The 14,952-nt window shown below is 34.2% G+C and overlaps 1 protein-coding gene across 1 annotated transcript; it reads left to right on the forward strand.

Moving 5' to 3' along the window:
* The first annotated feature begins 12,885 nt into the window (after nucleotides 1-12,885).
* Nucleotides 12,886-14,641, forward strand: LOC144999757 (ABC transporter I family member 17-like). Its single transcript, XM_078958923.1, has 4 exons — nucleotides 12,886-13,017; nucleotides 13,118-13,453; nucleotides 13,996-14,183; nucleotides 14,273-14,641. The coding sequence occupies exons 1-4, from the start codon at nucleotides 13,002-13,004 to the stop codon at nucleotides 14,522-14,524; spliced, it is 792 nt and encodes a 263-aa protein (XP_078815049.1). The 5' UTR covers nucleotides 12,886-13,001; the 3' UTR covers nucleotides 14,525-14,641.
* Nucleotides 14,642-14,952: the final 311 nt, after the last annotated feature.

Raw genomic sequence — 14,952 nt, forward strand, 5'->3', positions numbered from 1 at the left:
CTAATGAGGTTGTGTTGGAGACCTTCCACATAAGCCACCTTCCTTATAGAGAAGTCCCCATTGGTTATCATCCCGTATCCCTTTATGGTGCCGAATGAGTTGTTTCCAAACTTGACGTTGCCACCATTTGCAAGAGATCTGTACTCCCTAAGCTCCTCTTTCCTCCCTGTCATGTGACGTGAGCAGCCACTATCAATGTACCATTCTTCGTCGAACTGCTCGTCACTTATAACCTGCAAAATTTAGACAAATTTAGGAACCCAAAGTTTCTTGGGTCCACGTGAGCTTTGCTTTGAAACAGGAGCACTGAGAGAGATATCAACAAGATAAATTCTTTTTACGAGAGTTGTTTTATCTTTCCTTTTAATGGTGTAAACTTTTATTTTGTTAAGATTAGTAGAGTTAGATTCGGTCTCAGGTGTGGATTTATTGACCTTCTGCTTCCACTTTTGCTCAGTTGATGAGTGAGATTTAGAACGAGATCGATATGAAACAGAGGGTGAAGAAGAATGAGAAGAATTAGAATTAGAAGGAGACTCTAGGTGACCCTTTTGTTTTTGATCATTGGAAGGACCAACCTTAGAGTTTTGCACTCTTTTGTCTTCAGAACCGAACCTTTGCGTTCGGTTGGAGCTACCTTTGGAACCGAACATCTGCCTTCGGTTGTTATCCTTTTGTAAACCGAATCTTGGCTTTCGGTTGATGTCTTCTTGTGAACCGAAACTTGACTTTCGGTTGGTTTCTTCTTGTGAACCGAAACTTGACTTTCGGTTGATATCTTCTTGTGAACCGAACCTTGACTTTCGGTTGATATCTTCTTGTGAACCGAACCTTGACTTTCGGTTTTTGTGACTTTCAACTTTTCCAGCAGGAATGTTTTCATACTTTAGATTCTTGTCTTGATGAGTGAAGTATGCATTCTGGGAACGCCAGAATTGTTTCCTCTCAGAAAGGTTCTTCCGGTATCTATTATTCCTTTCTATCTTCCTGTTCCGCATCTGAGAAGGTTGATGATGAACATTTGCTTTCGATTTTGCTGAATCCTTGACCGGTTCCATTTGAACTGCGGTAGAGTTACTTTGAGCTGAAGGAGCCTTAGGAATGTCTGCTTTTGGTGAGTGAGCATCCTTCTGAGGAGTATCTTTTGTACCACTAGTGCTCGGCTCATTGAAGTTATTTGGCTTATTCAATGGTTCGGGTATGTATCTTCCTTTGCTCTTCCAGGAAGTTCTTTCAGATAAACCAATGGTTTCGTCTGCATTATCAATGGGAGCTTCCCAGAAGTATTCATCACAGCCATCAGCATTGTCTTCGTTTACAATAGCTGCAAGTTCAGTTGTTTGATGTTCGGTTACTCCTGTTACCTTGTATACTTGATTTGGAGTAGTCCTGACCTTTTGATACACAACAGCTTTCTCAATTAATTTCGGGGACTTTTGATGGGACAACCGAGCGAATTCTACAGAATTTTCAGAAATTAGATTCTTGTGATTTTCTGGCTCGGTTTTAATAAATTCTGAGCAGTCAACCGTGTCCTTTACAGAAATTTCACTCATATTGTCGTCCTCGTTAAGCTCAGATGCTTTTTCAACATCAATTTTGTTTTCTAAGCTTACATTGGCGTTTAAAGAGTCAAATTTTTGTATGGTTTCGGTTCTCAGTTTAAGTCTGTCATTTTCATCCAAAAGATTTTTAAGCATGAGCTTGTGGTCTTTAGATTTAATGAAGGACTCAATTTTGTCCAGTCCATACTTGTAGGTGGGATTTATGTCATCAGACGATATCACACTTTCACAATTATAGGCTTCGGCATCGATTTCATCTTCCTTAAATTCTAGGAAGGGCAAGATCATGTGGTGAATCCTTTGGCCTATTTCACAATCCAAGTGAAGCTGAGTAATATTAGAATACAGACGTTTAGCAATTAAACAAAAAACATTTCGTTGTTTTAACAATTTCAAATTGTCTCTTTGCAAATAAATGTTTTCATCTTTAACTTTGACTAATTCTGATTCCTTCAACTCTATCCACATTCTCCGCTCCTCACTCTTCGATGCTGTCCTGCTCAATTGATCAGTTAGGTTAGAATTTGTGACCCGAGTTTGAGTTAAGCTACTATCTAGATGAGATATCCTTGTATTGACACTTTTTAGTTCTTTCTCATAAGAGGATGATGGTACTTTACATGAAATAAAAACAGATTGTACCTTCTTTATCAGTTCATCAAGCTCATTGAACTGCTGGCTGAGTGGTTTGGCTGTGAAGCACATGTCCTCCTTTGCATTCTGTCCATCATTGCCTCCATCAGTGTTGTATCCCCTTAATTGAGATACGTCAGAAACCATAAGGCATTTACCACTACTGCCTTCTTCCTTAGACACGAACGCCTTTCCATGAGTAGGCTGCCTCACTTCCTCGTCTTCTGAGTCGGTAGACCAAACTTCCGTGCTACCGAACTCATCACCTGGAACAGAACCCTGCACAATAAGAGCATTACTAGGCGGGTTAGCAGCAGACTTCTTCTTTCTCAACTCATCCAGCCTTTTCTGCAACACAGCTTCCTCATCGTTCCCATCATCTTTCTCAGCCATTTTCTTGAGAACACAGTCCTTAGCATAATGATTTTTCCCACCACAGTAGAAACAGCTCACTCCAGAGTCGCCGTCAACCTTCGGTTCCTTCTTGTGCTCCTCAACTTTCGGTTCATTAACCACCTTTTCAGAGCTGTAACTTCCCTGCCAGTTTCGGTTTTTGTTGCTGGGAAATTTCTTCTTTATGAACCTTTTGGGATTGGATACCATCAAGGCATAATCTTCTGATGTGAGATCATATTCTTCCAGGCTGAGGTCTTCATCCTCCATAATGGCTTTACTTTTTGACAAGAGTGCCAACGAACCGAGACCGGAAATGACATTCTTCTCTTGCACCACGTTTTTCTCTTGAGACTTGAGAATTCCCACCAGTTTCGCCAAAGAGTATGATTTAAATTGCTCATGGGCTTTAACCGTGGAAACTACTGCTCTCCACTCAGACCTTAGACCATTCAAGAATGTAACCTTCTGTTCGATGAGCTTCCTTTCGATATCATGTTTGATCATCTTGCTGAGAAGATGATTGAAGCGATCGAACATCTGGGTCACAGATTCTTCAGCCCCTTGTCTGAATTCACCAAACTCAGATAGAAGCAGAGTTTGAATAGAATGTTCGAGATCTTCGTCTGTAGAGTACAGTTCACGAAGTCTGTCCCAAACATCCTTCGCCGTCGTGCATGAGCTAAGCAATCTGAATGTATCGGACTGAAGGGCGAACCGGATCAATCTTAGTGCTTTGATATTGCATTGGAACTTGTCCTTTTCATCTTGTGCAATGTCTTTCACGCCCTTGAGCAGATCATTGTATTCTTTTTGAGTTTTAATGATTCTGGACGTTGCAGAATGAGAGAACGGTCCGTTTGTGATGGCTTCCCAAATCAAATACCCATTTTCCTCCGACCCAATAACGTAGTCTTCGAAATGATGTGCCCATACTTCATAATCGTTGGTGTATAAGATCGGAATCCTTGTCGTCGAACCAATGCTGTTTGAAATATTAATAACGTTTGATTGTGTCGCGTCCATTATGATCGTAAAAACCTGTTCAAAGATCAGACTTGTAAAAAAGCGGATTAGGGCAAAATAATAAATATCAAGATACGTCAATAAAGAGATGACGGCTCAATAAATATTAATGATTGCGGAAAAACCCTAATGAAAATCTTTTTCACAGAAAAGATGTGTATCAATTACACAGCCTCCTGCTCTGATACCAATTGATAAGATTAAAGAATCTTTTAATCTATGAAGATCGATTAGATCTTGAACAAGTAAATAAACAATGACGGTATAAACACAGTAAAATAATAGAACAAGATTGAATCAAACGAGTCGAATGATTAAAACAAATCCTCAGAAGAGCTCGATTAAGAACATCAACTGTAGAGGATTGGAAGGTTACAAGTATGATCAAATAAACCTTTAGTCGTCTGGAAAATATCGTATTCTCAGATCTCTAAAAACCTTAACCTAATATGCATGCAAGCATAAGCTTATATACAAAGCATAAAAGACTCACGGTTGGACAGGCCCATACCGTAATACAAAACAATACAGAAAGACGAGCCCAAAAGACGCAATCTTCTAAGCCCAACAATTATTAATAAACAAGTTGTTTGTTTGTTTGTTTTTTTAAAATTTTTTTTTTTTTTAATTTTCATTTTTTTGTAACATAAATATATTATCACTAGTGAACAAAAAAATAAAAAGAAAATAAGATGGATCGAAAATTACAAATATGAATATAACTTTTTTTTTATTTACTTGAATAAAAATAAAAAAATTACAAAAGCTATAAATTACCAAAATTGTAATATACTCTAATATATTAATACATTTAACATTTTTTTGAAAGAAGTCAAGAAAAAGTAAAAAATATGAAAAAAAAAATAAAAGCAAATAATACGAAAACAAATATGAAAAAAAACAAAAAAAATTAAAAATAAATAGCATAATTTAATCCTTGTTTTGGTCCCATAACATGGTCTTTTGGAGTATGGTCTACTCCATGCCATTTAAGCTGTCCTTTTGGTCTTTTGGGAGTGTATGAAGTCATAAAAACTAGGGATGAGCATCGGAACCGGGTATTCGTTTTTGGAACCAGAACCGCCTCGGAATTGCCGGTTTTGGAACTGCAACCGCCTTAAGCGGTTCCGGTTCTCGTTTATATATATAATTTCATATAAATGTGTGTTAGTTAGACCGGTTTAGAATATCTTAAAATCCGTCTTTGGTCTGAATTGATTTGATTTGGATCGATCTAAATTGCAGTTTTGTCGAAAAAGTTAACAAAATTAATGCGACCGGGTTACCCGCTCCCGGAACTTGAACCGCCGGTTTCGGGACTGGTTCCAAACATTTAAGAACTGCCTAGAGTGGTTCTGGTTCCGGTTCTAACTTTCTAGGAATCGTCGGTTTCGGTTCCGGTTCCAGTACTCGCCAAATGAGGCGGGTACCCGCCTATGCTCATCCATAATAAAAACCATATCTTAACTGTAACCATGCATGAGTTGGTGACCACCTAAGTGAGTTAGAAGGCTTAATTCGTAGTTTGATCCCCAATAAGGCATGCAAGATCATAAAGCTTGCAAATTTATGGCTTAAGACACTATTATGAGCTTGGATCTAAGTTTTGGACGTTAGGGCTTAATGTATTAAGTCATGGGTGCAAGTTTGGGATGACTGACTAGTACGCCGGATGTACTCTAGAGTACGCTACGCGTATTGGGCCAGTGCCCGATTCCGGATCATTAGCGTATGAACCATGTATGCCGTGCTTACGCAGTTTGTGGAGTTAGGAGATTTTTAGGCTCGAGTCTTGTTGGGCTTTTGACTTGTTTAGGACTGGGCCTCAGGCCTACTTTTTGTAGCAATACATTCGTAGGCTTAAGGTCATGTTCGGTGCTCTTGGGCCATGTTGGGCCTTAAAGGCCTTGTAGTTGGGCTTGGATGCCTTTTTGGACTTGTATGGATTTGGGCCTTGGTGAGAGGGAGGCCCAATGAGACAAGGGCGAAGAAACCCTTTTTGCCTTAAGTGAAGAATGAGGGTTTGGACTTTCGGATTAGAATATTGGCCCAATTTCTAATTAGGGTTTTATACTTGTGCCTTAAGGAGATGATTTTGCGAGTCATCCGCTAAGTGCGATTCGATACCTTCAGTCTGAGGTGAGTTTCCTTCTATATATTTATGGGTTGAAGGCACCAATACCGACCCACTAGTTCATGTTGTAGTATGATGATTATCTTCGTGACAACTGTTAGTTATGCCTATATTTGCTTGATGATTATGTGATTCTTTATTATGATATTATGTGGTAGTGGTAGGGGTGAAATAAACCCGATATTCGGTTAAAATAGACCAAAGAGGATTGCAAACACCCAAATATGTTTGACAATATCCGATTGTAATAAACTAAAGAGCATTGTAAGCACCCAAATATGATTGATAGTATCCAGTTGAAATAGACCGAAGGGGATTACAAGACCTAGTTATGTCTGGTTGTATGTTTGTATGGTATTTGGTATTTTTGGGGAACCCACTAAGCTTTGTGATTATAATTTTCAATTTATGTTTTAAGTACTTCCAGTTCAAAAGGGAAGTGTCGGCCTAATCATACCGCATCACCCTATGGTTTCCACATTTTGAGATTTTGGGAATTTGTACTCTGATAACATGTTGGTATGATACACTTTGATTATTTTGTTATTAATATTGTATGATTTGAATGAATTTAAAAACAAAATTGTATCCGTATTTTTGGGATGTTACAATAAATTTAAAAAACAAAAATAAATAAAGTATATAAAAAATGAATAATAATTTAAAAAAATAAAAATAAAGTATATTATATTGCAAACTATAGGGACCAAAATTGAACTTTAAACCTAATTTAGGATTTATTTTGCAAAAAAGATAATAGAGTTTACCATGAAACTCGTTAAGTGGGCTAGAGTGATAATTATGTGAGAAAGTTGTGGTCATAACAATAATAAAAAAATTATTAGGGATTTTTCCAATTTCGTGTTAAAAACTTAGGATATTTATGATATTAGTCCATAAAGGATGTGTGTATAGGTCATGTTACAAATACGATGTTCAAATTATATTTGTCATTGTACCTCAAAATATTTCCGCTAGTCGTTTCTTTAACCCATCACTTATGGACCAGTGGTTTTACCCTCTATAGAAATTGATTTCCCGGTGATCAACGCCTCCAGGAACCAACACAAAAATTACCACACAATATTTTCTACTTCCAATCTATTGTGGTACGTTTGGGGCCTCTTCGATGGTTATATTGAAGCTCTCGAGTGGGATTGAATCAGTTGGTTTGGTACTCCAGTAGTTGACCCCCACTAGCAGTTTATGGATGCGAGTTCTCATACTTGTAAACAATTCCTCATTTTACGAACAATAGCCTCCCTTTTAATGATTATCGTATATAGTCATTTGGAATGTCTTCAAATCCTAAGCACCCAAAAACCAATGAGCATGTGGTATATTGATTGGAATGTAAAGCTACAAAATGGTTAGAAATAATTAATTAGTATATAAATACTTAGGTAATGTAGTCCAAACAAAATTATACCATATCATAGTCTTCCTAAGCAGGATGAACAGATCTGTCAGCCATATCACTCCAGTCAAATGTATCAATGTTAAAAACTGATGGCACAACCGTCCACCAAGTTGACCCATAGCCCATGGACCGGTGGTTTTACCCTTTATAGAAATTGATTTCTCGGTGATCAACATATCCAGGAATCTACACAAAAATACCCCATAATCCCCTCTGCTGCCAATCTGTTGTGGTACGTCTGGGGCCTTTTCGAGGGTCATCTTGAACCTCTCAAGCGAGTGGGTTCGGTACCCCAATAGTTGACCCCCAATAGCAGTTTGTGGATGCGAGCTCTCATACCTATAAACCAATCCTTATTTTCCGAACAACACCCGCCTTTCCAATGACTATCGTATATAGTAATTTGGAATGTCTTTAAATCCAAAGCACCCAAAAACCAATGGGCATGTGGTATATTGATTGGAATGTAAAGCTACAAATGGTTAGAAATAATTATTTAGTATATAAATACTTAGGTAATGTAATCCACACAAAATTATACCGTCTCACACTCTGCCTAAGCTGGGTAAACGGATCCGTTAGCCATGTCACTCCAGTTAAATGTACCGGTGTTGAAAGCTGACGGCAGAAACGTCCACTGAGCATCATTCGATCTACGCTCTACCAACAATGAGATCCACATCATGATGTGCTGCAAATTATTTTTTGCAGTAAAGTAAGTATTGTTATTAGAAGCGTATTATGTAATAAGCAAATAATTATATTACTTACATGACATGACAACCATCCTCCATGACTATCTGCATATAACAGTGTTTGATATTGCCATATTTATATAGGCTTTTAGGCAATATTTGAATACATTTTTATTAATATTTTGGTTATTTGCATAGATAAATGATACTTATAGGATTAAATTGTATTTTGCAGCCAAAAGAAGACATTTTGAAGAATAAGCACTGAAAGTGACAAGAACCGGAACTTTTGAGATTAAAAGCTTAAGAGATGAAGAATTGAACAAAAAGGCGTACTCCCGACATGAGAAGCAAAGGCTCACGACGCGAGCATGGTGATTTTAGAAGATAAACACCAGGAAGCAAAAGAAGTTGTGTTGGATACATATACATTCGAGCTCACGACGTGAACTTCCTTTCTTACGACATAAGGAGGGCAAAATTAGAAGCTATAAATATCCTTGATCCTCACGATTTTTAGAGGTTGGCTAGTGAGAGAAGAGTTACCAGAAGAAGATTTTCAGAGTTTTAAAGGCTAGAAACTTGGTAATATACCAAGGAGGAAGAAGAAGAACATACTTTACTTTTTGACTTGGTAAATTACCATGCTTTTGATTATGAAGACTATTTGTTTGTTTGCGACTATGAGTAGTTAAATCTAGCTGCTCCTGTTAGCTAGATGAAGCTGGAACTCATGAACTATTAATTTGATTATGGATTATTTTAGTTGGTTATTTGCTTGTATTGATTGTTTATACCTAGCATGTTAGAACTTGATACTTAGGATTGCTTAAACTCATGTTTTGTGTAGTTAGTTAATATTAAATTGCATGAACTTTGACACCTAGCAATTTAGTGACCATTGAATTGTTAGAGCTAGGATCTAACCAATCTTAGTTAAGTAATCAAAGAATTAGTTTTTGCTATGCTAGAGAACATATATTGTGATCATAATATTGTGTTTACCTAATCAGTCTTATACAACTCCAATCCATTTAATAATTGATTATGTGTTAAATTATGTGTGATTATGCATAGATCTACATGAATTAATCCAACGTTAGTAAATTTGGACTTGAATTGCTAATAAAATATTAATTGGTAACCAACGAGAATGATCCTTAATTAATAACTAAATAATGAGGGAAAATGGATTCAAACTAATAGGAGTGCTTTTCATAATTGATTGAATTAGTTCTTAATAATTTAAGTTTATCGAAACTTGCAAAATTAGATATAAACCCATTAACTTTGCTGGAATTTTAGGATAATTTAATAGTGAGTAGATTAATTAATTAAAACTGTTCCCTTTGTTCGATTCCCAAATTTTGTGCTATACTATTTACGAAGGGGTACACTACCCTAGGTCGAATAGCTAGTAGATTAGGAGGTAAAATTTAGGTGTAGTTGTTTAAGATGCATCAGAGTTTTTTGGTGCCGTTTTATTTGATTTTTTTGATTTATTTGCTTTAGGTTAATCGATACTTTTTGTGGGGTAAAACCTGCAAAACATTAATTTTCAACCTAGTTTTTGTTTCAGCTAAACTCTCGACATGAGCCTTAACCTCACGACGTAAGTTCAGTAGTTTTTCATTGGGGTCGTAGTGCTTGTAGTGCTTGTCTTCCATGTCGAAGATGGGTGTCGATGAATGTCAGAGATGGGAGTTGCGTTTGGTGTTAGAATCAAGTCGGAACGTTGAAATGGAGTCGAAACATCGGAATCGAAATGCGCGTTTCTGGAATGAAATCACCGCCTCAAATTATATTCCAGATTTTGAAATTCAAAATCCCGATCCGGAACATATACGGTTGATCCGGAATAGGCATTTCGGATTCAATATAATGAGCCAGGCCACCCGAAGATAATCCAAAATTCGTTCCGGAACGACCTATTTCAGAATATGTGATTATTTTGCCAAAAAAGGCTATATTTCAAAAAAACCCAAAAAATATTGGTGATTTTGAATCATCAATGTGTATTTAAATGTAATGGATTAACTTATTGACCAAACATCAATCTTGATGAATATTAAACAAGTAAGGAAGGTGCAGAGTGCACACTTGTTTAAGTTCATTCAAGATTTAAAGTAGACTGTCATTTAGGGGCGAAGCCCCTAAACGAACGGTGGTCCGGGGGCAGCACCCCTAGGAGCGGCGTCCAAGGGGCAGAGCCCTTGGCTGGGGTCGAAGTAGTTTTTGACCTTTATTAATGATCCAATTTTAGTGACAATTTATGACAGTTATAAACTAGTTTTGACAGTTGAAGTAGTTTTTGGACAAAGAAAACTGCATTGACAGTTTTAAGACAAATGAAGTACTTAATCATTTTGGTCATCATTTTCCTGGCACAAAACAATCACGAAAATCATACTTATTCTCTGTTTTTGAAACTCTTCTGAGTCTTATCCGATTAAAGGTTGAGAATATTACCCAAATATTTTAATCATAAAGTGTACACACGATTCTCAGAATTTCCAAACATTTTATTACCCCGAATTTCTAACAAAAATATGGTTAGATTACTCAGTTTCCCTTATATTTATATATATATATATATATATATATATATATATATATATATATATATATATATATATATATATATATACAAAAATCCTAAAAGTTAAAAGATATTTTTTACATAACAACCAACCATCAATCTAAAATGAACAAAAATGTTTCTATATATATATATATATATATATATATATATATATATATATATATATATATATATATGGGAAAACTGAATATACCCTTACGGGTATATAAGCTTAGGTACTCAAACTCACCATACTATGCTGTTTTGTATCATATATATATATATATATATATATATATATATATATATATATATATATATATATATATATATATACACATTTGTAATTGTCCAATGTTCTTATAATTCAAGTTCTAATTTGATTTACTTCCAAGATTTTTATAAATTTCATATTTATCTTCAATTTACGTAATTTTTATTTTCAACTATAATATATATAGCCTAGTAAGTGCCTTTAATATTGGTGAAATTTCAACCACCATCACTATCATCATTAGAACGACCCCAAACACACTTCTACATCTCTCCAAAACCCTAGAAACTACTATCATGGTATCAATCTTGCGAGACCAGTCTTTGAACTTGTGGATGCTTGCTAATGTCTTTGCCATTGAAGGTTTAGTAAATTACGAATTTTCCCTTGTAAATAAAGTTGATTTGGTCTTAGTTTTGTTTATAATATGAAACATTTTATGTTTCAGGTGGATGTGTAAGTGGATTTACAAAAAAAAAAAACAATGATTTTTTATGATATCTGATATCTTTATTATAAAGATTAAGAATATAAAAATCTATATATAAGTTTTTGATAGTTAAATGTTGCAGGTAAACTAAATAGTATTTTTTTTACTTGAAGATTATGCACTACTATCGAAAAGGCAAGTCTTTGGTGCTAAATGTAAGTTATTTTAGAGAACTGGGGACATTTCCATTATTTGGTTAAATAAAAATGGGTAGATGAAACTTTTATCTAGATTAGTTGGTAACATGGGTTATTATTTACCTACCTATTTAGAGTGCAAGTCTATTAAAGGAATAAAAAAATGATTTTATGGTAAACTTAACACATTTAGATCTTTACTTATCCCTCTTTCATTTTCAAGTTATCTTTTAATCGTGTATATAATAAAATGGAACAACAAGTTTTATATTTCGTTTTTCTATATTTATATTTTACACTATGATAGTATTTAGCAAAGCTTTTGAAGGATGGATCGAGGAAAGTTTAATATTTTTTTTGTTCATTTTATTACAACAATTTACCACAACACTTTCTGTTTGTTCTTACTATGACATTGTACTTTGAAAAAATCTACTCACATATTTTTTTTTGTTTGAATGACACTGCTAATAATGGGTAGAGTTTTCAAAGCACATTGCCATAATAAGAAAAAACCCAAAGGGGGATGTCATAATAAACGAACAACTAAAAGTAGATTGTTATTTTGTCTACTGACACTTTTCTTTAAAGATAGATAGATCAATCCATCTATAATAGCATGTGTGTTTTTGGTGAAATGAAAGTAGGGTAATATCTATGTGTGTGTAATGAAACAAAAGTAGGCTGCAATGTATTGTGTATTTTCCTTTTGTCCAACTAACGTGTCTAATATTTGTATTTTCTTGCAGCTTGAGTACAGAGTGGTTAAAGAATACTGAAAGAAAACCTCAAGTTCATCACATGATTAAATGATCCAAAAATTAAACAAGTTTCCCTAGAGAATCAGATACTTGAATGAGTTTTTTTGTTGAAAATGATTTGTCTGTAGGAATTTGTTTTTTCAGAAAATAATAACATACTTTATGAGTTGCTGAGATTTTTTTTGCTACTGTAAATTATGATTCGACTAAGATTGATATTGAAGTATGCATAAATAAACAAGTTAAACTATTCATCTTGTAGTTTTGAAACCCGTTAATTGATACAAGTTGCATTAAACGGGTGCTTATCTTGTAGATAAAATGAAAAGATTATATATTAATTTAAATAAATAAACAAAAAAAGGAATACACTATTAATTTTAAAATACGTGCAATATTCTAATAGAATATTAGACTAACATATTCTAAAAAATAATTTTAAAATGCAAAATAAATGGAAAAATCTAAAAATTCTTTTTTTTTTTTTAAATATTATTTTCGGAACTTGAATTAACTAAAAAAAATTAAATAAAAATAAAAAAATAAAAAAATGCGTCTCACGGTCTCATAAAATTAGGTCGTCTCAAGTGAACCTAACTATATATATATATATATATATATATATATATATATATATATATATATATATATATATATATATATATATATATATATATATATATATATATATATATATATATATACAGTGAGTGAGAGAGGAAGAGAGTTGTGTCATATGATGTGGCATTCTCAGACAAAAAGTAAAACAGCAAGGCAGGTCCTATATCTTTAAAAAAATGATCCACTGACATTGAGCAAGGCCTTTTGCTCATCTATATAATTGGTGAGTCACGATTTAGATCGCACTATATACCCTTTTCGTCCGTTTGCAATGGAGAACTTTGAAGGTAACTAAGAACAATTTTGTTGCAAATATTTCATTGTAATTTAAACTTCATGTTCAATTTGTAATTCTACTGAACGCCTTTGACATTTTAAAACGTACAGATGGTGCTCGGGAACATTTACTATCAGTGAACGTAAACGAAAACGATGGGTTTAATGGATCAGAAAGCAAGATTCAAGTGAAGAATTTGACAAGATGTTTAGATAAAGGAGCTTCAATCCTTAAAAATGTGAGTCTCGAGATACCACGAGGCAAAATCATGGGGATCATAGGCCCCAGTGGTGGTGGTAAGTCAACGCTACTAAGAGCACTCAATCGTCTGTGGGAACCACCTTCAGGAACGGTGTTTCTCGACGGAAAAGATATCACCGGCGTTGATGTTCTTGAGCTTCGTCGAAAAGTGGGTATGCTGTTTCAGCTTCCAGTTTTGTTCGAAGGTACTAATTAAATCATATTCTAATATTGTTTTACTGATTATTATTGAGTGTATCTGATCCAAGGGGTTAACCCCATTAATCGATCATGCAAGATCTTAATCTCATGTGTCAAATTAGATTATCACTTTGATACATGTGTAACAAAACGAAGTCCCATGTTCTTCTTTATTTCATTGTCTTAGTTGTACAAAACTTAGTATTCTCTATTTAGTGATTATTTATGTTCTTAATTTGTGCTAATTAATTATGCTTCCTTTATGCTAATGCATACATTTGTTATTGCCGGGAACTAAAAAGCGATTAAACAAATGACTAATATCATCCAATGGAATCTTGCTATTTGTATTTGGAAGAAAATTGCATGTCGGGATTAAATATATTATTAATCATGTTGTAATTAAATAAATATAACTATATATGTAATGTTATTCGTGTTATCTTTTTTTAGTTTAAATTTTGTAACAGTTATCAAATAAATGATAACTTTTTTGTTGAACATCTACATAATTAAAATATGTCTTTTATTCTTATCGAATTAACAGGTACAGTTGCAGACAACATACGATATGGGCCACAACTGAAAGGAAAAAAACTAAGTGATGAACAAGTGTACAAGTTGCTGACTTTTGCTGATCTTGACTCATCTTTCTTTAGTAAACATGGCAATGAACTATCTGTTGGTCAAGCTCAAAGAGTTGCACTTGCTAGAACATTAGCCAATGAGCCAGAGGTAATTTCGCTTCATTTTGCTTAAGTTGTGGTAATTAAAGAAAGTAATTATGTAAAATTACCAAAGTATAATTCTCTTTTGTTGTATAGGTTTTGTTGTTGGATGAACCAACAAGTGCGTTGGATCCAATATCGACACAAAACATAGAAGATGTGTTGGTGAAATTGAAGAGTAAAGGGATGACGATTGTTATGGTTTCACATAGCATCAAACAAATTAAAAGGATTACAAATGTGGTTTGTCTGCTTGTGGGAGGTGAAATTGTTGAAGTCTTGAATTCAGAGAAACTCTCCGAAGCTAAACATCCTATGGCAAGAAGATTTCTTGATCTCAGTTCTTGATTTGTATTCAAAATGTGATACTAGCAAACTTTTTCAATTAAAACTCAACTAGCACTGAAGTTCATGTAATTCTGTTTTATGTTATCTTGGATTGAATAATTAGTTGCTTTTTATCCATATAGTGGAGTTCATTTAATCTCAATTTGGATTAACAAAATAAAACCATGTTTTTATTTGAAAGAAATGATGTAATGTCCCAAAAATTATATGTAATTTTTTTTTTCTTTACATCGATCAAAACAACCATTCATTCATTCAGAAAATACCATCAAGAGTATAAATACATGTCATATAATTATCAAGGTAAAAAACAAGTTAAATTATGCGGAACACTGGTGGATATGGTACAATCATGTCGAGCTCTTCTCCTTGGATCCGGAATCACAAACATAAAATTGTAATAAGCTTAATGAGTTTCACAAAATACC

Source organism: Lactuca saligna, chromosome 6 (genome assembly GCF_052625555.1).
Source record: "Lactuca saligna cultivar CGN05327 chromosome 6, ASM5262555v1, whole genome shotgun sequence".
NCBI classification, from domain to species: domain Eukaryota; kingdom Viridiplantae; phylum Streptophyta; class Magnoliopsida; order Asterales; family Asteraceae; genus Lactuca; species Lactuca saligna.

Excerpts from the sequence above, each read along its gene's own strand:
- LOC144999757 (XM_078958923.1), top strand. Across the intron at positions 13,454-13,995 it reads GCTTCCAGTTTTGTTCGAAG|GTACAGTTGCAGACAACATA; the intron begins GTACTAATTAAA and ends TCGAATTAACAG. Across the intron at positions 14,184-14,272 it reads CATTAGCCAATGAGCCAGAG|GTTTTGTTGTTGGATGAACC; the intron begins GTAATTTCGCTT and ends TTTGTTGTATAG.